General features: G+C 35.6%; 2 protein-coding genes and 2 pseudogenes across 3 annotated transcripts; 2 read left to right on the top strand and 2 right to left on the bottom strand.

Annotated features, from left to right (window-relative positions):
- Positions 1-97: 97 nt before the first annotated feature.
- LOC110637855 (uncharacterized) lies at positions 98-2,648 on the bottom strand. Its single transcript, XM_021788215.2, has 3 exons — positions 2,374-2,648; positions 2,032-2,179; positions 98-413 (listed from the first exon to the last, which is right to left on the bottom strand). Exons 1-3 carry the CDS (start codon positions 2,426-2,428, stop codon positions 335-337), a joined length of 282 nt encoding a protein of 93 aa, XP_021643907.1. The 5' UTR covers positions 2,429-2,648; the 3' UTR covers positions 98-334.
- Positions 2,649-2,948: 300 nt separating this feature from the next.
- LOC110637840 (14-3-3-like protein A) lies at positions 2,949-6,491 on the top strand. 2 transcript variants are annotated; one of them, XM_021788186.2, is made up of 5 exons: positions 2,949-3,192; positions 4,159-4,673; positions 4,841-4,963; positions 5,462-5,578; positions 6,107-6,491. In XM_021788186.2, the coding sequence occupies exons 2-5, from the start codon at positions 4,188-4,190 to the stop codon at positions 6,173-6,175; spliced, it is 795 nt and encodes a 264-aa protein (XP_021643878.1). In that variant the 5' UTR covers positions 2,949-3,192; positions 4,159-4,187; the 3' UTR covers positions 6,176-6,491. The 2 variants fall into 2 exon arrangements, with proteins under 2 accessions (XP_021643878.1, XP_021643879.1); XM_021788187.2 differs by lacking the exon at positions 4,841-4,963 and having other exon boundaries at positions 3,026-3,192.
- A 1,909-nt stretch (positions 6,492-8,400) lies between these two features.
- LOC110637853 (ultraviolet-B receptor UVR8-like) lies at positions 8,401-19,335 on the top strand (annotated as a pseudogene).
- A 1,734-nt stretch (positions 19,336-21,069) lies between these two features.
- Positions 21,070-22,743, bottom strand: LOC110643846 (membrane protein PM19L-like; annotated as a pseudogene).
- Between the last annotated feature and the right edge of the window lie 9 nt (positions 22,744-22,752).

The raw sequence follows: 22,752 nt of genomic DNA on the forward strand, positions 1-22,752 counted from the left end.
CATTTTATCCAACTACTTCAAGTAACACTTCCTGGCTCGAAATTTTAGGTATCGTAAAATTCTGAACTACCAAGATCTTTTACAGGTAAGGCAGACATTCCAAACAACAATCTTCCAATTGCTCCATATTAAATTTAGGATTGCCATTATAAGGTACTTCTAAGTTTAATATCTGTAACCCCTAAAATGATACTGTTCCCTGTAATGGTCAAAAGAAAAAACAGGGTTCAAGCCCAAATGCAATGCAAATGCATCATCCAAAAAATTTAACTGGCAGAAAAATTGTCCTTCAAATGCTCTGTTGGTAATCATATCATCAACAACAGAAAGAAGATTAGATTCTCGCAGACCCCTTGCCATTTTGTTGAAGCATGTATTCTTTCTTCATCTCTTCCAAGACAGCATCATTTGTGCTACAATAAATAAATAATAAAAAAAACACTAGTAATTTAGATACACGAAGTTCAAATAGTTCACAACTATGTGATGGACCATTGTGTTCCCTATGGTAACATATTTTGGCTTTGATGGTACTTTAATGAAACTTTAACAAATTGGACTAAGTTATAAAGTAGGAACCCAAAAAGTAGGTCACTTCAGAATGCTAATGAAAACATACAGATATCCGATGCAATACAACCATCTATCCTATTGTTCATGATAGACACATGAATGCATCTCTTTCCAGATTTATGTGAAAGGGCATTCACTTCTTTTCAGGCCTTTATCATTTACAAGGATATATATAGAAAAAGGGTGCCATACCAGTTTTTTTTTAATCAAAATTTAGGTAGTTGACATACATTAACAAGACTAAAACACATCAGCTGCTCTTTGTACTCTTATAATTCCCTTCCAGGTTTTCCTGGGGTTAAGAAATTTTCTATGCTCATAAAAGAAAAGGCAACAATTTTATATTGGCAAGTCAGCAACACATTTATGTCCTTGGACTTACCTGAAAGGGAAAAGAGCTAAATTGGAGAAAAATGAAGAGTCATGTTTGCAACCCTTTTTTTTTTTTTTTTAAATCTAAACTGAACATGGGAACTATCTCTATCATTTGGCAGGGGAGAAGGTTGAAGTGAAATGAGTGAAAATGATAGGGACTTGGCTAACAATTTCCCAGCAAAGCTTGTACATGCTAAACCAGCCAAGGGACCCCAATTCAGCTAACATTATCATATAACACAACGAAGAAAAAAGACCTCTGGGCAGTCACCTGTCACCTTTCCAGTCCGTTCAGGCAAACTCACACTTCTGGAACATGACTCATTAATAATCTCCAGGCATCTCTACTAAAATTAACCAGTACTATATGATAATTTTAAGAAGCTGATGACACTGAAACTGGGACCAAGTACATAAGTAGGCCACAAATTTCTAGATATAAAATACTTGAGTAAATGGTCAGTTACTGTGAGTTGAGACACCTTCTATGAATATCCAGCAATTAAGAACCCCAATAGTCGTGATGCAATAAGAGAACAGTAATCACAAACTGAAAAAGAAAAATTATATTTGCATATACGTTCTTCAATCAATAAAAGATCAGCTGCAAATACTATTCAGTCATTTGGAGATGTTCTTGGAGTCCAAGCATCTCAATCAAAAGAAACTTCCCACAATAAGGACATTATCTCATGGGTACATTAAGAACAACAAGAATGCTTTATGCAGCAATAACTAAGCTCTTCAAACTCACTGCTCCAATCTAATAATTGTAAAATGACAGCATAATAATTCTAAGAACCTAACAAAATGTGAATCAATTTCTGTACTTAAGAACACCAATTCATGATCACTTTCTGTCATCATGCGCTAGTTGAGCTCCTAAGAGCAAACAATACTAAATTTTGTACATTCGAAACATATGTCAATAAGACATGCAAAAATTACCCAGAGAGTCACTCAGCACAGTAAAGGAAATATAAGAACATAGCCTATAACTACAGCATGCACCCAAAAAAAGAAAAAGAAAAACAAAAGAGACCAAATGAGTATGTATGCGAATACAGAAAAAGCACAACTTACTACTGATGTAGGCAAAGGTTCAATTCTTTAGCCTGTTTGCGACACTGCCAAACAACAGAAAGGGTTCTTCCAGAGGCACATTGCGCATACTTAGAAGTGAATTGGTCACATTCTTTAAGTGCCTTCTGCTTCATTTTGCTTCTTAAAGCTGCAAAATGCCATAGATCCTATACATTTTCATCTCATTTCAAGCTAACAATTCCCGGCATATAATACCATAAAAATCAGACATTTAAAATACATTTGACTTCAATTTAAAAAAAAAAAAAAAAACTCAAGGATTTTAAGCGGGTTTTACTAGGGTTTAATGGAATGGTGACAACACAGTGGTGCTAGTAGTACCTTCTTCGACTTTCTTCTTCACGTGATTTTCACGTGCTTCCTGAATGTAACCCATTTCGACGCCCTTCTCTTCCCGTCTCTCAGCGACAACCTCTAGAGGCTAATTCGATGACCTAGGACTTTCGATGTCTTGCTGCAGAGAGAGGGAGAGATCAACTTAGTCACTGTGTGTACTGGCGAGTCAGATATCAGCCCGGTTAGTATCCATGTAAAACTCGGATCCGGGATTAGTATCCAAGTTGAACCCAGGCCCATCACTTGAGGGCCACCTCAGAGAGGAAGAGAAGGTACAAAGCCTAGCCCTGTTTTCTTTTCTTTTAATATTAAAATAAATAATTAATAAAATATTTTAGATTTATATAAATAATTAAACATAAAATAATATTATATAGAAAAGGTAGAACAATTTTTTTTTTAAATGATACATTGCTTAATTTGCAAGTCAAAAGTGGGAAAATATCCTCACAACACCAGCGTCAAAGTGCGGCCCACCGAGCAATGATAGGATTTCATGTAGCACTGCTCACGGCCTTGTAACGTGCGCGCATAGTGTGTGCGTGTGTGTGGTTAGGGTGCGTTGACGGTCAAACACAGCGTGTTTCCTTTCCTCTCATCCAAGTGATCTCTATAACTCTACGGAATCTCCGCCACGCACCACTTGTCGCGTTCCTATTGGACCTCCTCTCTCGTGACCTGTCCTTTTTAAATCTCCTCTCCTTTCATCGTTTTGTCCTTTGGCTTGTCATTTCCGCCTTCACTTCGACGGAGGAGGCTTCCTGTTCTGTTCTTCTGTCGATCCATATCTTAAAATCTTGGAAGGTAATTTTATTCATTCAATTTCCTTTTCTGTTTGTTGAACTCAGCGTTATAGATCTCTGGTTTTTGTTTCTTTCTTTTTGTGCTTATATTTTTTTTTTCTTTTGGGATTTATGCTTTCCCTGATTCGATGGATCTATTTTGTTTTTTTATTCGATCTATGGAGATTTTAGTGACCTGAGATGTTTCTGCTTCTTTGTTTGGCTGGAGGAATTGTGTCTCTCTGTTTGTGTCTTGTGTTTTGCTAGCATGCGGAGATTTTGTTGGTAACGAAGAAGAGGAGTTAGTTTTTAGCTTTCTTTGTTTGATGATATGATCTATATAGTCCGCGGATGGGGTTGTCAAAGGGAACAATAGTTTGACTTCAGCTTTTTATTTCAGTACTAGAAATGTGACTTTGATTTGTTAGGTTGATGAGAAAATTTTTGGAGGAAGTGAAGGGATTGATAGTTGACTTAGGTTTTCATATTATTTATGGATTTTTTTTTTCCTTTTACTTCAGTTCCTAAAAGAATTGGTGTTCTAATTGGTTTGGTTGTTGAGGCAATTATGTTCTTGATGTAGAATCCGTATTGTTGTTAACACAAATCAGAAAGGTTGATGTAGAATGTGGTCATTAATAAAAAATGGAAAAAATGATTACTTTGCTACAGATAACTAAAGAACCATTCTGATTCGCCTGATTACAGAATCTCTGCTTGTATAGTTTATTTGATGCTACTCATAGTTGGTAATTGGAGCTTTTGGTTTTCTATAGATTTTAAAGATTGAAAAATATATACAACCAGTTGGTAATTTTTTCACTTCAGGATGAATATTTTAAGAGAAACAGATCAATTTTTGGTTGGGAAGTTGATCAATGAATGTTTGCTTGTTTGTTATTGTTGGTCTTGAATTAGCTGTTGAAATGTGGTTGCAACTAGTAATGTTTGGATCATGCTAATGATGCTTGTGGGAATTATCATGCAGAAGTTACTTTTTAGTTTGATATAGAAAGCATGTCACCTACCGAATCTTCACGTGAGGAAAATGTCTACATGGCCAAGTTGGCTGAACAGGCTGAACGTTATGAGGAAATGGTGGAATTTATGGAAAAGGTTGCAAAGACCGTGGATGTTGAGGAGCTAACTGTGGAGGAAAGGAATCTCCTCTCTGTGGCTTATAAGAATGTCATTGGGGCTAGGAGAGCTTCATGGAGGATAATCTCTTCCATTGAGCAGAAGGAAGAGAGCAGAGGAAATGAGGATCATGTCACAATCATCAAGGAGTACAGGGGTAAAATTGAATCAGAGCTGAGCAAGATTTGTGATGGGATATTGAGCCTCCTCGAGTCACATCTCATTCCCTCTGCCTCATCTGCTGAGTCTAAGGTATTCTACCTCAAGATGAAGGGTGATTATCACCGGTATCTTGCTGAGTTTAAGACCGCAGGTGAGAGGAAGGAAGCTGCTGAGAGCACTTTGTTGGCGTACAAGTCTGCTCAGGTGGGTAGCCAATGTGATGTTGTGCCACTTCTTCATTTGCCTCATTGTACTTGTTCCTCTCCTTTGCCTCTATTAAAATTCATGTTGTTATTGGTGCTGTAGGCCTTTGTGCTTTATATACAATTGCAATTTGTTTTGTTACGTTATTTATTTATTTTTTAATACAGGATATTGCTCTCGCTGACCTTGCACCTACTCACCCAATAAGGCTTGGACTTGCTCTTAACTTCTCTGTTTTCTACTATGAGATCCTGAACTCACCTGACCGTGCTTGCAATCTAGCAAAGCAGGTATTATTGCTTATCCTTTTTTGCATGCTATATCAATTGACCTGTATTTCTGCTGTTGTTTGAATAATCATGAAAAGTATACACTCCTATTCTGCTTTCATCATTTTGAATAAATTGCAATTCTTAACGTTAGCTATAGTGCTTATGGAGTTATTTTGCTGGTTATCCTTTACATTTCATTGACATTAGTTGATAGCTTTGAAGCTGGTATGTAATCTAGAGCTGGTTATCCTTTACATTTCATTGACTACCTCTTTACAGCTTATAGAAATTATAGGCTGAACAACTTTTTCTTGCCTGATCTCAGTTTATTTTACTTGTATCCATATTCCCCGTAAACATTTAAACATGTATCAGTTTACAAACTAGATGTTCGGTGCCTTGTCTTTCTATTGGGTGATCAAATCTTTCCATGATTGACATTTTGGATTTCTTGCCAATCATTCTATGTAGTAGGATTCTCTCTTTGTAATCACTGCAATATTTTTGCCTGCACAGGCCTTTGATGAGGCTATTTCTGAGCTGGATACGTTGGGTGAGGAATCGTACAAGGACAGCACATTGATCATGCAACTGCTTCGAGACAATCTGACACTCTGGACTTCTGATATCACAGTATGTGAACATTTGGCCTAATAGATGGATCTTATTTATTGTCTTGTAAAGTAATAATGGTGAGATAAATAGATTTACATATTTAGTTTGATTGTGTGATTTACTTGGTCACTTGTTTTATGTGAGGTATAAATCATTAAATGTTACCATTGAGCCATACTTATTGATGTTATGCATTTTTGCACATTAAATATTTCGGTAGAAAATTAGGTGTGTACTATTTATTGAAGTTGGGATTGGACAATGTCTATAACTTTGTCCAAGTTCTCATTAGAGCTATGCCTAGTCGGTGCTAAACTGGTACATCATACTTAGGTCAGAGAGCCAAAATTCTATATAAAAACCCATCCTGGCTTTGAGTTTTGGCATCTTATTAGATTTGATGTTGGAGATAGTGGCATTATAAGTGGTGTAATTGGTCAATTGCTTGTGTGTGAGCAACTGGATGACTTTCTCAAGGTTTTTGTTTATTTATTTATGTTTGCATTAAGCTCGAGTTATGCTTACTATTCATTGATTTGATTCAAGGACGAAGCTGGGGATGAAATCAAAGAAGCATCAAAACGTGAATCGGGTGAGGGACAGCCGCAACAGTGATGAGTTAAAATTCATAGGATATATCTGCTGTGTACTTCTATCTTGTGACCTCTGCATAGATCCCATGCTGGTGGGTTTAGGTGGATTGCTGAATGAATTTGGTAATTCTGAGTGCTGATAAGCACCTGGAATTGAAATGTTCTGACAGATTATCAACCTTCTACTATTGATGTTCAGAATGGAAGTTGGTATTCCTATCGCTTTACCATGTGATATTGTTGAATTTAGGAATTTCCATTTTTCTTTTTTTATTCTATTGAAAAATTCCATTTTTCAAATTAAATATGTTAAAGTACAAGAAATTGTTGGGTGTTAATTGTTCGTTGTTCCCATCTGTCTTAGCTTTCAAATGGTGGTACTGGTGCCAGGTAATGCGGTGGAGCATGCTCCTCTTCTTTCGTGCTAATGCTGTGCTTCTTACTTGCGGCATTCAAAGTAAATGAAAATGAACACGAGGCTTATATGAAAATAAGGATTTTATTAAATTATTGTGATTTTGATAAATGTTTATTTTTTTTACTAAGTCGTGCGTGTATCTGTTTTTTGATAGAAAAAAAGATGGTATTGAGTAAAATAAAAGATGAAGCTGAGTGTTTTTATGTGATTTTGATTGAGGTTCAAGAGTGGGTCGAGCGTGTTTAGGAATTAGTTCTTCATTGGTTATGGACAGCGTAAGTGTGTGGTATGAGAACAAGGTTTGTTAATAAGCGTTCATTTTCATAACTAAAAATCGTACTAAAAATCGTGTGTGTTCATCTTTTGAAAAAAAAAAAACAAATGAAATGTTATATTTAGTATTGTTAAAACTTAAAATATATAGAATTGGAGATTTAATTTATTAAAATATCTTTTCATATATTATTCTTATAAAATAATCAATAAAATTATAATTATATATATTTTATTTAGCATAAACATGTTATATTTTTTTATTAATAATATACAAATTTTCTTCTTACATCTTATTTATAATTTTAGCTGTAGGATTGAAATTTTGAAAATTTTTGTCAATGTAGTGTTGGTGTTGCATTAATTCTTTGTCCCCTATTCAGGCCTTATGATTTAGACTATGCGGTATATATTACATTTCATATTAACTGTCACATTTAATTATATAATAATTTTTAATTAAAATTCAATTTTATATAGAAAATAAGAAGACTAAGATCTTGATTATTTAACGCAGACGGTTATCTAAAGATTGGGGTAAAAAAATGGGTTTAAGTAATCATAATAATTATAGTGATAAATTTTATTAAATTTATTTCGAAATTTAATCTATTTTGATATAATTTAAATGTTTATATTCAATTCCAAAAGTCAAAATTTTAAATTTAAAAATAAATTATACAAAAATTTATGAAATTCTTTCATTGCAAATTATTTCTTGGGTTGGAATGGTGGTGTTGGACGAGTAAGGTATTTTAACTTTCTATCAATTCTAGAGAAATCGTGGACCTGGTGCTCGGAAAGTTTCTATCATCGATAATAATGTGGTAAAAGCAGCGATTTTGGCCATTTTTATATAAATTATGCGGAATATATCACATACATTATTAAATATAATATAAAAATTATAATTTTAATAATTGATATTTAAAAAAAAAAAAAAGAAGGATTATGTTCTCCTTCCGGTGATTTGACCGGGCAAATAATATCTTAACGCACACGTAAATTGGTAGAGAATGGTCAATGGCAAGTGCTGTCTGCATTAACTTTGTATCCACGTTTATGCATGTGTCATGTGTGAATATATATAATCGAAATTAAAATGTCTTCTTTTTTTCTTTAAAAGAAATTGTCCGAATAAAATTGAAATGGGAGGACAGGTGGGCAAAAGAATAGTTTGACTCAGACAATATCAAACGACAGGTGGGCCATAAATTAATAAATAAAATAATAAAATTTAAATAAATTTAATTTAATAAACTAATTTTACATTTATTATTAATTTATTTAATTTTTAAATATTTTATGCATTTATATTTTTAAATTTTATTATTATATATTTTTATTAGATTACATTTATGTTAAATTTCGAATATAATAAAAATAATAACGTATAATGTAAATTGTAGAAAAAGTTAAATTATATTTTTAAATTTACAAAATATAAAAGAATAAAATAATAATAAATATTTTGTTTAATGAAAATATATATAATTTAAAATATTCATAAATTAGAAAAAAATTGATTTTATGGGGAGCTTTTAGTCTTTTAGAGCCATTTAAATTGGAAAAAGAAAAGCCATGGCCCTCTCGAGCGAGGAAGTAGCTGCGGCACTGTCGACACAGTCATTCTGGAATCCTATTCGCATGATAAACCCTCCACAGTCACGCCACTGCTTTTGCTAGTTTACTACCAAAAATCCCACGAGCACACTTCACCTTCATTTCCCATGGCTACTCACACCTCTCTTATTGCCTGGTCAGTACTCGTCTCTTATTTTCTCTCCAAATATCTTATTCTTTACTTCTGCTGAGCTTGCCTTATTTTTTTTTTTTATTGGAAATCTTAGGGGCTCAGGTGAAGATGGGCAATTAGGAATAGGCAACGATGAGGAGAAAGAATGCGTCTGCGTTGTCAAAGATCTTGAGCGCTATAGAGTCCACTTTGTTGTTGCCGGCAGTCGCAACTCTCTTGCTATTTGTGACGACGGCAAGGTTATTTTCTTCTACTCCTCCTCTATCTCATATTCATGCCTACCTATATTTTATTGGTGCTAACTTGCTGAAATTTGACCATGCTTTTTGTTTTTTACTCAATTGGGTTAATTAGCTGTTTACCTGGGGATGGAATCAGAGAGGGACACTAGGGCACCCACCTGAGACCAAGACTGAGAACGTTCCTAGCCAGGTTGAGGTTCTTGCCAATGTTAACATTGTTCAGGTATGTTTTTTTGGGGTGGGGACCCCAACACTTAATTCAGCTTGCCTCTGGATAAATAACTGATATCTAACTTTAGCTTCGTGGGTTGTTGATTTTTTTTAAGGCCGCTATTGATGGATGGCATTGCTTGGCTGTTGATGATCAAGGCCGCGCTTACGCCTGGGGTAGATAACACTGTTTTCCCTCTATTCATTTGGTCATTTCTTTGCTTGGTTTATTAGGAAAATTATGCCCAAGGGGGGAAAAAGTGCGGTTTGACATTTAATATGGCATTTTTTTTTTATTAGTATTATCATTTGAGTACCAGGTGATTTTAATTCATTATTTCTTTGTACCATTTTTTTTTTGCTTACATCATTAAAATTAACACTTCTACAGCGTCTGTGAGCCATAAAATGAGAATTAGACTTGCACATTATCCTTGCAATAACTGTATGGATTACCATATGGCATCAATTCAATGAGACATTAATAATTTCTTTTTCTTTTTAAATAAAAAATAATCTGGAGAAAAAAAAAATTTCCCGGACATATTATAACGTAATTAATGAAGTCCTTGGTTTCATGTGATAAGTGTTTTTTTTTTTTTTTTATACAGCGGAAGAATATTATAAATATTAGTAAAAATGGTACTAAAATTGCTTAAAATTCTCGTTACTTAAGTGTCGATGTGCCAAACCACAATGCATTTTTTGAACTTTTCCAATAAAACAAATGGAGAGAGAAAGATCCAAGTAATACAGAATTTTACTTCACTAACCTGAGCAAATTACTTCAGTTAATTAAAGGTCAGAATTGCCTGAAATATAGTGACTTTACTGATGTTGTTCTTGGATATTTCCTGCGGGTCTGGATAGCTAGATTGAGAAAAATTGATTAGAGAGAATAGTTTACCTGACTGTGGAGATGTTTGAGCTCCTTATATAGGTATCGGATAGTATAATTATAGTAAATTCCTATCTTAGAAGAAGTCCAATTAGAGTGAGATTTGGAATCAAATAAATATGATATTTATTTTTAGTGGATAATGTTTGTATTTTGGAGTGCTATGTATCATTTACTTTTTGTAATATATGTATTTTTTTTCTTTCCTTTCTCTAAATGAAGCATTATAGCTGAGGTTTGCTTATTGTTTGTATATTTGTGTCAAAATTAGTCGTGATTGATGAATATGATAATGTGATTCATGATATGATGTAGGTGGAAATGAGTATGGGCAATGTGGTGAAGAACCTGAGAGGAAAGATGGCACTGGGAGGCCATTGAGACGGGATATCGTGATTCCTCAGCACTGTGCATCTAAGCTTGTTGTTCGCCAGGTGATTTACATTTCTACCAATGTCTAAAAGTTAGCAGGATTTTAATTACATTGAAGGAATCATTGTTGGTTTCTTTTTTTTTTTTTTTTCCTCCAATAAGTCAAGAGGATACAGTTTCAGACTGAATAGTTCTTTGATGGTAGTGTGTGCTAATGCATTTGAAACACTTCTGCTTCTTCCCTTTTTCACTTCAAGTGTGGGAATCAGACATTTCATTGGAAGGGGGTGGCCCGGGGGGCAGGGGTTAAAGGAGTGATGTCTCACAGGCATTAGCCCCTAAAGCCAATTTTAATATCCTGACCCTTGTTGCAATGTGCCTCTTAAAGCAAAGGCCCTGCACACTTTCTGATTTTTTTTTGAGGTCACAGGCAGTGTTGCAGTGGTATGGATCTTAGTATTCTTAGAAAAGCATGACTCACGTTTGCATGCTAAAACAAATTCCATAGCTCTAAATTGGTTTCCTGTTATAATTGCATGGCCTCCTGGAGACATGTACAATTCCTTGACTTATCCTGAAACTCTTATTCATATTTTTCTATTCCTTGTCTTGTATCCATGTTACCGTCCTTTTGGACTGTACATCACTGATTTTAGCATTTTGTTGCGTGCTTGTAATTGTAACTTTTTGGTTGCATGTATATTGCTCAATAGTTCACTTTATTTGCAGAAAACAAATATCTGTCCCTGTGCGGGTACAAGGCCTTGAAAAGGTGAAGCTCATTGCAGTGGGGGCATTTCATAATTTGGCTCTTCAAGAAGATGGAACTTTGTGGGAATGGGGTAATAATGAATACGGACAACTTGGAACTGGGGATACTCAGCCCAGATCGCAACCTAATCCTGTCCAAGGGCTCTCTGGTCTCACATTGGTTTGTATTACTGGCATTGCATTGGTTGATTGCATAATGCATTTTGGTTGATTTTATCTGAATGTGTATTTCTGAAGTTTTAACATCCTTTGAAAATTCTGATTTTCCCAATTCAGTTGACTTTTTGGTTCCTGGAAAAATTCTCTCTCTAGATTATCCTTAAATAAAGATGCTTAAAAAGATGCTCATTTTTCTGGCATTAAGGGATTTGGAACTGTTTTATGAAAATTTGGCCATGTGTATAGTTTGGGGTGGTCCATTTATTGTGCCTTGCCTTGCTCAATTTAAAACTTCAATTTGGTGGGGGTTCCAACATGTGGCATGGGCTCCTTTGCTTATTTCTGACTTGATGTCATAAGACCTTACTCCCTTGAGGTACTGCTTAGGAATGTTTGAAACTTTAATGACCCAATTAAGGCAAGCAAAAGGTAAAAGGTTACAAATGAAAACAAAAGTTAATAGTTCAAGTGAACAACTGTCCTGGAACTTTGGTGATGATCTGCTGATATCTTTTATTTCAATCTCTGGCATTTGTTTGTCTCTGAGATTTTAATTTCACTCTTGTTTCCAGCAACTTAGGACCCAGTCTAGAATTTAATCCAAAGACAAATATGCGAGTCTTCTGGTAGCTTTTATTTCATATTAAAAACTTGTAAGAGGCTTCCATGTAAAATAAATAAATAAAAAAGGAAGCATATAGGAGGCAGCCAGTGTTTTTTTGCACCTGAAGATTGAAGATAACTGGGCTCTAAACATATTGCAACTGATAACTTCTGCTAAAGCCTACAGTTTTTGTTCACTTTTATGTATCAGAATATACTTATATACATTTTGTTGATAGCTTGAAACTTTTTTATTGCTTACTAGTTTAAAATCCTGATTTTTGACATTAGTATGTGTTGAGGTTGCTGAATAAGTGGTTCTTGTTTTCTATTAAGTTTTTGAGGTTATGTCCTTTGATTTGATATTTGTGTGCATGTCTAGGTTGATATTGCTGCTGTGGATGGCATTCTACTGCTCTAACTGATGATGGAGAGGTACTAATGCCCTTTAATATGCTAAAAGGGTTTCTGCATTTGAATTTAATTATTTGTGTTTTTATTATGGCTTGGTAGGTGGAACTTTAGATATAGCAGAGAAGGTTATGATGTTCTATATCTAAATTCTGAAGCTCCTCTTGTATCATAGTTGGGAATGGCAACAAGGTTGGCTATGGCTAGGAGTCCTTGCCTATCCTTGTCCCTGCTCCTATACTCAACTCAACTCAACTAAGCCTTTATCCAAAAAATTTGGGGTTGGCTATATGGATTCTGTTTCTCCACTCTAAATGATTTTGGGTTAAATCCTCGGAAATGTATAATGCTTCTAGGTCATGTTGTACTACTCTCCTCCAAGTCAATTTAGATCTACCCCTTTCTTTCTTTCTATCCTCTAATCTAATGTGCTCTATTTGTCTAACTGGAGCCTCCGTATGTCTACGCTTTACATGACAAAACCACCTCAATCTCCCTTATCTCAACTTATCCTCAGTTGGCATCACTTCTACCTTTTTTCTAATACTCTCATTACGGACTTTATTTAGTTTAGTATGACCACTAATCCATCTTAACATTGTCATCTCCATAACTCTTATCTTAGACACATACGACTCTTTCGATGCCCAACACTCACTACCATATAACATGGCTGGTTGTATGGTTATACGGCAAAATTTTTCTTTCAACTTATTAGGAATCTTGCGATCACATAAAACTCCCGTGGCACGTCTCCACTTCAACTATCCGGCTTTAATCCTATTACTAACATCCTCCTCAAATTCTCCATCTACTTGAAAGACTGAACCGAGATATTTAAAGTGATTACTTTGGGACAATACCACTCCATCCAAACTAACTCCTTCCTTATCACCAGTTTGGCCTTCACTGAACTTGCAATGCATATATTCTGTTTTTGTTCTACTTAACTTAAAGCCCTTTGACTTTATATTCTAGCTTTCTATTGACTCCTCGCGTCTCATCTATCAAAACTATATCATCCGTAAGCATCATGCACTAAGAGATACTCTCTTGTATATGTTTCGTCAATTCATCTAAAATTAATGTAAAAGGGTAAGGGCTTACAACTGAACCTTAGTGTAATCCAACTGAGACAAGAAAATCTCGTGTGTGCACAATAGTAGTTGCTTCTTCATACATATCTTTCAACCACTTGTATGTACCTAATAGGTACCCTCTTTTGTTCTAATACTCTCCATAAGACATCTCTTGAAACACTATCATAAGCTTTCTTTAAATCGATAAAAATCATGTGTAGATCATTCTTCACATTTCTATATTTCTCCATCAAGCTTCTAATGAGAAAGATCGCTTCCATAGTTGAACGACCGGGCATGAAGCCAAATTGATTGGGAGAGATAGAAGTATCATGACGTAGTCGATGTTCCACAACTCTCTCCCATAACTTTATAGTATGGCTCATGAGTTTAATTCCCTTGTAGTTTGAGCAACTCTGTACGTCTCCCTTATTTTTAAAAATAGGTACTAAATACTCCTCCATTCATCGGGCATTTTCTTTGAGTTTAGAATCTTATTAAACAGTTTAGTTAACCATGCCACTCCCATATCTTCCAAACACTTACACACTTCAATTGGTATTCCATCGGGTCCACAGGCTTTACCCACTTTCATTATCTTAAGTGTTTTCTTTACTTCTAAAGATCTAATCCTTCTAGTATAATTCACATTTTTTTCTATTGCTCTGTAGTCTATATTCACGCTATTACCATTTTGACTATTATTAAAGAGATCATCAAAATAATTTCTCCATCTTTCTTTAATGTCCTCATCTTTGACTAACACTTTTCCTTCTTTATCCTTAATGCACCTAACTTGATTGAGATCTTGACATTTTTTTTCTCTCCTTCTTGCTAATCTATAAACATCTTTCTCCCCTTCTTTAGTTCCAAGTTTCTCATATAACTTTTCAAAGGCCTGCGCTCTTGCTTGACTAATTGTCTTTTTTGCTTCTTTTTTTGCTATCTTGTACTGTTCATATGCCTCATCATTAACACACTTAGGTCATTTCTTATACCATTCCCTCTTTCTCTTCACTACCTTTTGTACTGTCTCATTCCACCACCATCTCTCTTTTGAGGGTGGTTCATGTCCTCTAGACTCTCAAAGTACTTTTCTAGCTACTTCTTTAATTTTAATGTCATCTGTATCCACATACTATTGGCTTCCATATTAAGCTTCCATTCTTTCGGACTCGATAAACTCATTTTTGAACTTCACTTGCTTTACTCCTTTAAACTCCCACCACTTTGTTCGAGCTACACTATTTCTTCTGACCTTACTTGAATTATTCCTAAACTTGACATCTAAGACCACTAATTGATGTTGACTTGTTAAAGCATCTCCTGGAATGACCTTACAATTCTTGCATAGAGTTCTATTTGTCTTCCTGGTTAAGAGGAAGTCAATTTGGCTTTTATGTTGCCCACTTTTGAAAGTCACTAAATGTCACTCTCTTTTTATAAAGTAGGTATTTGCTAGTATTAGGTCGTATGCCATAGCAAAATCCAGGATGCTTTTTCTCTCCTCATTTTGGCTGCCAAAACCAAAATCTCCATGAACATTCTCATAACATTGCCTATCATTTCCTACATGTCCATTCAAATCTCCACTAATGAAAATATTCTCTTCATTCAGTATGCTTTGCATTAGATCATCCATATCTTCCCAAAATCTTTGTTTACTCTCACTATTTAGTCCTATTTGTGGGGCATAAACACTAACTACATTTATTGTTTCTCCTTCTAGTATTAGCTTTACTAGTATAATTCTATCTCTTACTCTTTTTACAGCTATTACAGCATCTTTCAATATCCTGTCTATGATTATACTCACTCCGTTCTTGTTTCTCTTCTTTCCGGTAAACCACAGTTTGTACCCTGAATTATTCACTTCCTTGCTTTTCCCTCCTATCCATTTAGTCTCCTGAATGCAAGCAATATTTATCCTTCTCCTTTCCAAAGTATCCACAAGCACCATTAATTTTCCTATAAGTGATCCAGCATTCCAAGTTTCAACCATGATTCTCCTCCTATCCTGTTCCTTCCTAATTGACTTCCTTCTGCGATATCTTCTATTGTTCTCTATGCCTATCTTGTATTTTGTTCCACTATCTGTTTTACTATCTGTCCTATGGACTAACTTCTTTACCCACACCCGTCCATGATGTGGGAACTCTTGCTCATTTAATACCACATTCGGGCGCCGACATAGCGCGTCGCTTTCGATGAACGCCCTATTCCCTTGCATATTTCTCACTATATCCGGGCTCCGATGTAGCGCGTCGTAAGTAGAGAACGCCCTAACGTTTATATCATTTGAATCCATATCATAAGGTGTGACGAAATTTTTACACTGGTTGTCACCTACCGCAACCCTCCTTCTTTATCCGGGCTTTGGACCGGCTAAACGCAAACTATTTAGGCGGAGTTATTGTCCCTGCTCCTATAAAGGGAGAAAATTCTCCCCATCCCTATCCCCACAGGAATGCCTATTCCCCACTTGATTTTATCTTTTTTTTTTTCTTTATTGTAATTCCTTTTCAATTTTAATTGTACTATAACGTAAATAAAAATATTAATATTAGTCACTAAAATATAAACATAAGTTATGCAGGATATATGTATTAGGTATTGGATCCCCGTGGGGTTGAGGGTAGAGTTGTAGACTTCCTGTCCTTGCTTAGCAGGGAGAAAAGCAGGGATTTCCTGTCATTTTTAGGGTGAATGCATGCAGGGAATGGGGAATCACAGGCCCACTTTCATCTCTAATCATCACAGCTATTAAGTAGCCTTAGAATTTGAATTAATGATTTTTTCCGTCTTAAGACCTCAAATTTCTCTTTATTCTTATCTTGTCTTGAAATCATGTTCAACTTTATTTGCCTTATTTTATATATATAATTTATCCTATCCTATTTGGCTTTATAGTCTGTCTGGTTGCTGTTGCTGGCTTCTTATAAATGGCAGAGCATTGGATTGGATTTAATGGATAGCAATGGGATAGATATTCCATTTGGCTTTGAGGCTCCCAAGTCCCCCCCCCATTCCCTATCCCCTAGCCCTTGTCCCTTTTTTCAACTTCTTCAATATTTATGAATTGCCATGATTTTGCAATGTGGAAATCAGATTGTCCTATGATAAAAATCAGATGAGCATTAAGTGTTGGTGTTGGGTTATTTCTCTTGCTTTTCATCTTGTGTTATAACCCCTAGTGGTTGCATGCCTTGTGCACATAGCCAATTTGGCTTTCTTTGCGTTCTGAGATTGTAATTGCCTTAGATGGGATAAATTTTAACAACCGTTCATGAACTTATCTAGTTGTAATATTACAGTCCCTAAACTTGAAAATGTAACATAAAATCCCATCAACTTTTACATTTTGCACAGTAAAATCCATCTAACCTCTAATTACCGATTTTTCAGTTAGACACTAACCTGGACAGTTCTAGCATGGAGCTTAGTCATTAGTTCTCTTTTCTCTCTCAAGCCATGTGTAAATTGAATCATTCTCCTCTCTATAGACAGAATAATTTTCACGTGTAGAGAAAATAATTTTACACTTTGCATAAGAAATGAGAGAGAAATATTGACAAAACACCATGTGGGAGTTATTCACATTAGTTTTTAACTGGAAAATCAATAATTGAAAGTCAGAGGGATTTTACTGTGCAAAATTTGAAAGTTTAGGAGATTTTATGTTACATTTTAAAGTTGAAAAATTGTAATGCTATAACCATATGAGTTCAGGGACAATTGTTAAAATTTATCCTCCTTAGATGATCCTTGAGTTGTGAATCTTCGCAACTAAGAATAAAATTCTATAATATCCATGAATATATTGCAGGTGTATGGGTGGGGTAGAGGAGAACATGGGAGACTTGGATTTGGAGATAATGACAAGAGCAGTAAAATGGTGCCTCAAAGGGTTCATCTTCTAGCAGGGGAAGAAATTGTTCAGGTACTGTCATGGATAGCAATGGGAGATTCATTTTTATACACTTCATATGGAGAATATATTATTCTAGGTTTCCTCAAGCTAAGCTTATCATTTCCTTTAGTTGAACTAATGTTTCTTAGAGGATTACAAGATAAGAGCCAAATGTGATATATTAATAATGTATTTTGGCATTAGGAGACTTGTAGAGATTAAAGGGAAGCTTGATTTTTAGGTCATTGTTTCTATGTTGATAGTGGTCATGATATGTATTGGAGGATCATGCACACTTGATAAATCTTGCAATAAATTCAAATAGTCATTTTGTATTACAATCTGCATCAACCTTTTAGCATTCCATTTGAGGGTAGAGCTATTTCCAGGAAATGCATGATTCATTTCTGTAAAGTGTGTGCAACTGTTCCCAAAATTGTGGGGTACAACTTTTAGCACAGAACTAGCTTCTTCCTCCTAATAATACCATCATGTATTTTCTCTTCTATAACTATTGGTGATACCCCAATCAAAATAACAAGTAAAAGAATATCCTCAATTCTTAGAACATTTCCTGATTAAACCTATTAATTTGTATGCATTACAAGAAGTCAAAATAAATGGAGTTATTCCTCATGAAGGAAAAAGAATATCCTCAATTCTTAGAACCTATCCTGATTAAATCTATTTATTGATAATCCAGGTATCCTGTGGAGGGACTCATTCAGTTGCATTGACATGTGATGGACAAATGTTCTCAGTAAGTAGATTCAGCACGTTTATTATATCAATGGCATGATCATTGAATGAAATTATGGAATTCAACATTATAACTTTTTATTTGCTGCACACAACCCACCCACCACCACACCACTACCCACCCTAAAAAGAAAAAGGTAGAAGAAGTGTGTTGTGAATTTAGCCTCTTTTTTTTACAAACCTTTTACAGATGGATCAATGCTGTGGCTCTATGTACTATGTGATGGGTGTAACTGGATTGCTCACTTCAGTCTAGAGGAATATTGTCAAACTGAGCTGAGCTTCTCAAGCGAGTAATATTCTCAACTTAAACCATCCCTGGATGCTGGTTTAAAAACTAGCAAAACCAGTAAGTCATATAGGCTGCATATGTCTCGCAGGGGCAAAAGATCATGTGTTAGGCAAAGGCCCAAGCCAGATGAGAAATAAGAGTAGCAAGACCTCCCTTTTACTGGGGGGAAGTCTTACCCTCAGCTTCAAAAGGGCAGTAGGATTGCTTTCCGCGTCCTATCTGACATCAAGAGAATAACACAAATGGGTAGTAGTCTCCTCTCATAAAAGAGGAGGCTGCTTTCCTCACTATCTTATGCCTGTGGGCTTAGACTGAGCCTCTTGCCATAGCCTGATCAGTTATCAAGGCCTCGGCAATTATTAGTTTAAAGTTAGTTTCTCTTTTAAAGTTACCTGTGTATTTTGACAAAGTAAAGAATGGTTGTTTTGCGTTGACTTCTAGGATTTTAGGAATGCCGAGAACCAATCCAAATAAAATGGTTTGAAAGTATTACAAACTGAAGCAATCAATTAAATTTATAAACCATAAATATTGGTTCAGGATCGGTAGTTTTGGTCAGTTTTATGAATGCCCTATATGGATAAAGATAGAGATATTTGCTTTTGTAATCTTTTGTTTGTTCAGTTTGGGTGATTTTGATAACATTAATTTCAAATATTTATATATGCTGACTGGTTTTGCTGGCAGTTTGGTCAAGGCGACCATGGACGGCTTGGATATGGGAGGAAGGTGACAACAGGTCAACCAATGGAAGTGCCAATTGATATCCCCCCTCCCAGTAATCTTAATGGCACCGAAGCTGAGGGACATTGGATTGCTAAACTTGTTGCTTGTGGGGGACGGCATACTCTAGCAATAGTGGAGTGGCAGCAGACCCATGGATCAAAATAGTTATAAAATAATGTTATCTTAATGTCTGATTATATATAACTAGAGAATTCAAGATAAACTTGTAAAATCATTAATATATGGAGAACAGTTTCACAGATTTATGGATGGGCAGCTCAGATGTTCTCATGTTATTGATACTATTTCGTTTTTCAATATTTATTTTCTGGCCCATAGAAACTAAATTGTTCTTATAAGGATGTGTTTGTTTTTTAATCAGCTGCTGTTGATGGCTAGAGCTTTTAATAGCAGATGCAGAAATTTTTTCACGGAGGAGAACTAAAGAACTAATGGTGGCTTAACACTATATAGTTTTAGAGAATACAAAAATGAAGGTATGGCTTATCAAATGCGGCATCAATTTCAGCTCTACATTCTTTCCATGCAACAGAAAGTGGCTTCCTCTTATTATGTGTAACCCTAACTTCTCACGCTCTACTGCAGACTTCTGCTTCAGTTACAGTTTTTTACCTTGCATTATGTTGAAGATGCGTAAGCATAGTAACCCAACTCGCTATCCCATTTAAACTGTAAATTACATTTAAGTGCTTGCAATTTAGCTATAATTACAAATCAAACAGAGTTTTGTAAAACGTAATGCCATGCTTTCATGTAATTTTTGCTGTAATGACAAAAGAATTTACAGTTTAATAAGACCACCAAATACCAATCCTAATATCCACCCTCAAGGCAATCGAAAGCAGTTTCTAAGGTTGGAAAAGAGCTACTCCATTGGCTGATGCCTGGTGTGTTTGGTACTTAGTTTACGACTTCATTAATATTAGTTTTTATTGGGTCAATCTTTTTTCCACGAAGATGAGAATCTGAAGAAGCAATATAAGCCATTTCTCACACACATTTCGCCTCACCTGTCTTCTTGAAGGTCTGATACTAATTACCAATCCCATTCCTAGCCATGTAGAGTATTTTGTCATTAGAAACTGACTGTTTTCCATTTTCTTTTTTCTCTTGAAAACAAGCCTTTTTCCTCTCATTTTTTGGTGAATGGGGTGAAAAGGGTAGGGTAAACTCCCTGTTTGTCATAAACTTCTTACTGGAAGATGTACATTATTTTATTAGTTAAAATTATGTCAAACTGTTTTATGCATATAGCAACAATTGGGTAAGCAGCAGATGAGGACGCATTGGGAGTGGTTCTGGGTAGATTTCTGTATGTTGTTGTGGTCATTAATCTTATTATTGTAATTAGCAGAGTTTTAGACAAATTAATGCAGCTGAATATCTTTTATCAGGGGACAACTACTGTGCATAGTAGCAGCTGTTCTGGGTGGAAAGAGTTTGGCCTAAAAAATATCTGAGACCGGTAACCACCTCTGTCCCTGACTGTTTCTGAGTTCCACAACTGTGGTTATATACATAGATATGCAGTTACGTTGTTGTTGCTATACATGTAAATCTGATGTTTTATGCATTTGGCTGCGGGTCACCATTCTGAGAGTTTTTCGCTTTCTGGTTGTTGGCGTTCATTCTTTTCATTCCTCAAGTGAATGACATGAGCTGTTAACGTAATTCTTGACACACTAGAACGCTTTAATCGGTTCCACGAATTATACTACCACTTGATTCTCAAAACTTTCAACGTATTAGGTGTGAAACATAATCTTGCCATCTAAATACAAGGACATAAATTTGGAGTTTGATGCCTAAACCATCCCACCACCCATTTTAATGGATACCTAAAAATTAGTTTTAAGAAAAAAAAAAGGGGACTATTAGAGGCGAAAACAAGTGTTTCACGAAGGCAATATGACTGCAGATTGCTTGCAAACCTTGCTGTTATTCTACCAATTGGTATTCATATTCTTGAGGAGCTTCCAGTTTTAACAGAATTACAATGACTGGAGGAGAGAGAGGTGGTCGAAGCCGAGTGTTTTTCATGTATACAAAAGCAAATAAAGACTACAATAAACCTGAAGCACACGCCAGCATATATACAGCAAACACAAAATGTGCAGGATAGATATGCCTAGAAGTTTTAATCAGATTCAGATAACCTCAGGAGGGCTAGTCTTCTGGGTTTCGTTGCTAATGGCAATGTCACGGCCATGGTCGCCATAGTAGCTGTGGAAACCAGGTCCATATCTTTTCTTAGACATCCCAGCATGGAGGAGCAACAGATACAGCAACTAAGGAATGATACTATGATCAGTGCTTCCAATGTTTTCTGCAAAAGATCAGTCATTAAAGCACTGACTAGGTGGCAATTTTTTGGTACACTGCCTTTCTTTTTTCAAGGTCTACGATGCATGGCTTAGTCTATTCTGAAGTATTTACCAAGCGTTTTCCTCTATGCCCTCCATATATGATCTGCTTGCATGCAAATCTGTAACAAAACACACCTATTGGATTAGATAGAGAAATGAAACAATTCATAACGTATAAAAGAAGAAACTACAAGAAATCATGGAATGAACATAAAGAAGTAACTTGAATTTCCCAACAGAATCAAGCTTGCTGAGACTTAAAAATCCAAACTCAATTGAGCCTGACCTACATGCATGATGATGATCCTCAAAATCCAAACTCAATGGAAGCAAAAGCAAGCAAGCATTGAAATGTTTGGGCTGTTCAAAGTTAAGTCCAAGCAGAAAAAGGATGAGGTAATTATATAAATTTTAAATACCCGAAAGCTAGAGCAGTAATGGCCCAGGAAATAGTTCCTAAAGAACTGGCACAGGCCAAACTATCACTTCTCCAAGCACAAAAGTGAAGAAGCCCAACTATCACTGAGATAGCGCTGATTACACCACCTATCAACGCAAACACCAACATGAAGCTTGTAGATGGATTCCCACCCAAATCTGTGGAGGTGATCAAACAGTTAAGCCAAAAAAAGAAAAAAAATTGTCAGAGAGGGAGGAAGAACAGCTTGCGTGGGTGATTCTGTTCGCCATTGATGTATTTGTCGAGAGACCAACCAACCAGCCCAAGACCAATCAGATAAACGATAAAGTTCACAGCTAAAAGAGGACCTATTAAGTCTCTTTGAACCCTCCCTACTGCCATAATGATCAAGCACTGGAAACATTCACATTCAGAGGCAAACAGAGGCTTATGGAGCAGGAGAAGAAATTAATCGGTTCAAACAGAATAAAGGGCCTTGGCTACGTGTGGGTTTCTGAGAAGTCAGGAATTTGACCGACAGGTGTGCGTTTCTTGTAAGGCTTAGTGTCTTTAACGTTAAGGGTCGCTTGCTTGTTGCTCATATATATGGGTCATGTCCAAAACTGGTTTGCCGACAAAATGTTCCCTATAGAGTTACAGTTTACCTGACATGATTATCTTCGAGCTCGGTTTTATCTTTTGTTCATGGCTATAATGGTGCTTGTCGTATTCCAATCCAATCCAAGCATGCTTTTTTTAATTAAAAAAAAAATCATTCCATTAGTGAGAATTTTATAAAACAAATAAACATAAATATGCTGAAGGTTCCTCATAGAGCTGTGTTTGTGTAAGGAATAACTTTTCCCAATTTGTTCATAAGCCTTTTTAATTGTGAATTTGATTGACCATTCCAAATGCTTCCAAAATTCTGAA

This window comes from Hevea brasiliensis, chromosome 16 (genome assembly GCF_030052815.1).
Source record: "Hevea brasiliensis isolate MT/VB/25A 57/8 chromosome 16, ASM3005281v1, whole genome shotgun sequence".
Lineage (NCBI taxonomy): Eukaryota > Viridiplantae > Streptophyta > Magnoliopsida > Malpighiales > Euphorbiaceae > Hevea > Hevea brasiliensis.

What these genes read in the sequence shown, in the direction of transcription:
- LOC110637855 (XM_021788215.2), bottom strand. Translation starts at nt 2,428, where the DNA reads ATGGGTTACATTCAGGAAGCACGTGAAAATCACGTGAAGAAGAAAGTC. An exon ending in GAAGAAGAAAGTCGAAGAAG is followed by an intron (nt 2,180 to 2,373) that starts GTACTACTAGCA and finishes GGCATTTTGCAG; the next exon opens with CTTTAAGAAGCAAAATGAAG. An exon ending in AACCTTTGCCTACATCAGTA is followed by an intron (nt 414 to 2,031) that starts GTAAGTTGTGCT and finishes TATTTATTGTAG; the next exon opens with CACAAATGATGCTGTCTTGG.
- LOC110637840 (XM_021788186.2), top strand. Translation starts at nt 4,188, where the DNA reads ATGTCACCTACCGAATCTTCACGTGAGGAAAATGTCTACATGGCCAAG. An exon ending in TGGCGTACAAGTCTGCTCAG is followed by an intron (nt 4,674 to 4,840) that starts GTGGGTAGCCAA and finishes TTTTTAATACAG; the next exon opens with GATATTGCTCTCGCTGACCT. An exon ending in CTTGCAATCTAGCAAAGCAG is followed by an intron (nt 4,964 to 5,461) that starts GTATTATTGCTT and finishes TTGCCTGCACAG; the next exon opens with GCCTTTGATGAGGCTATTTC.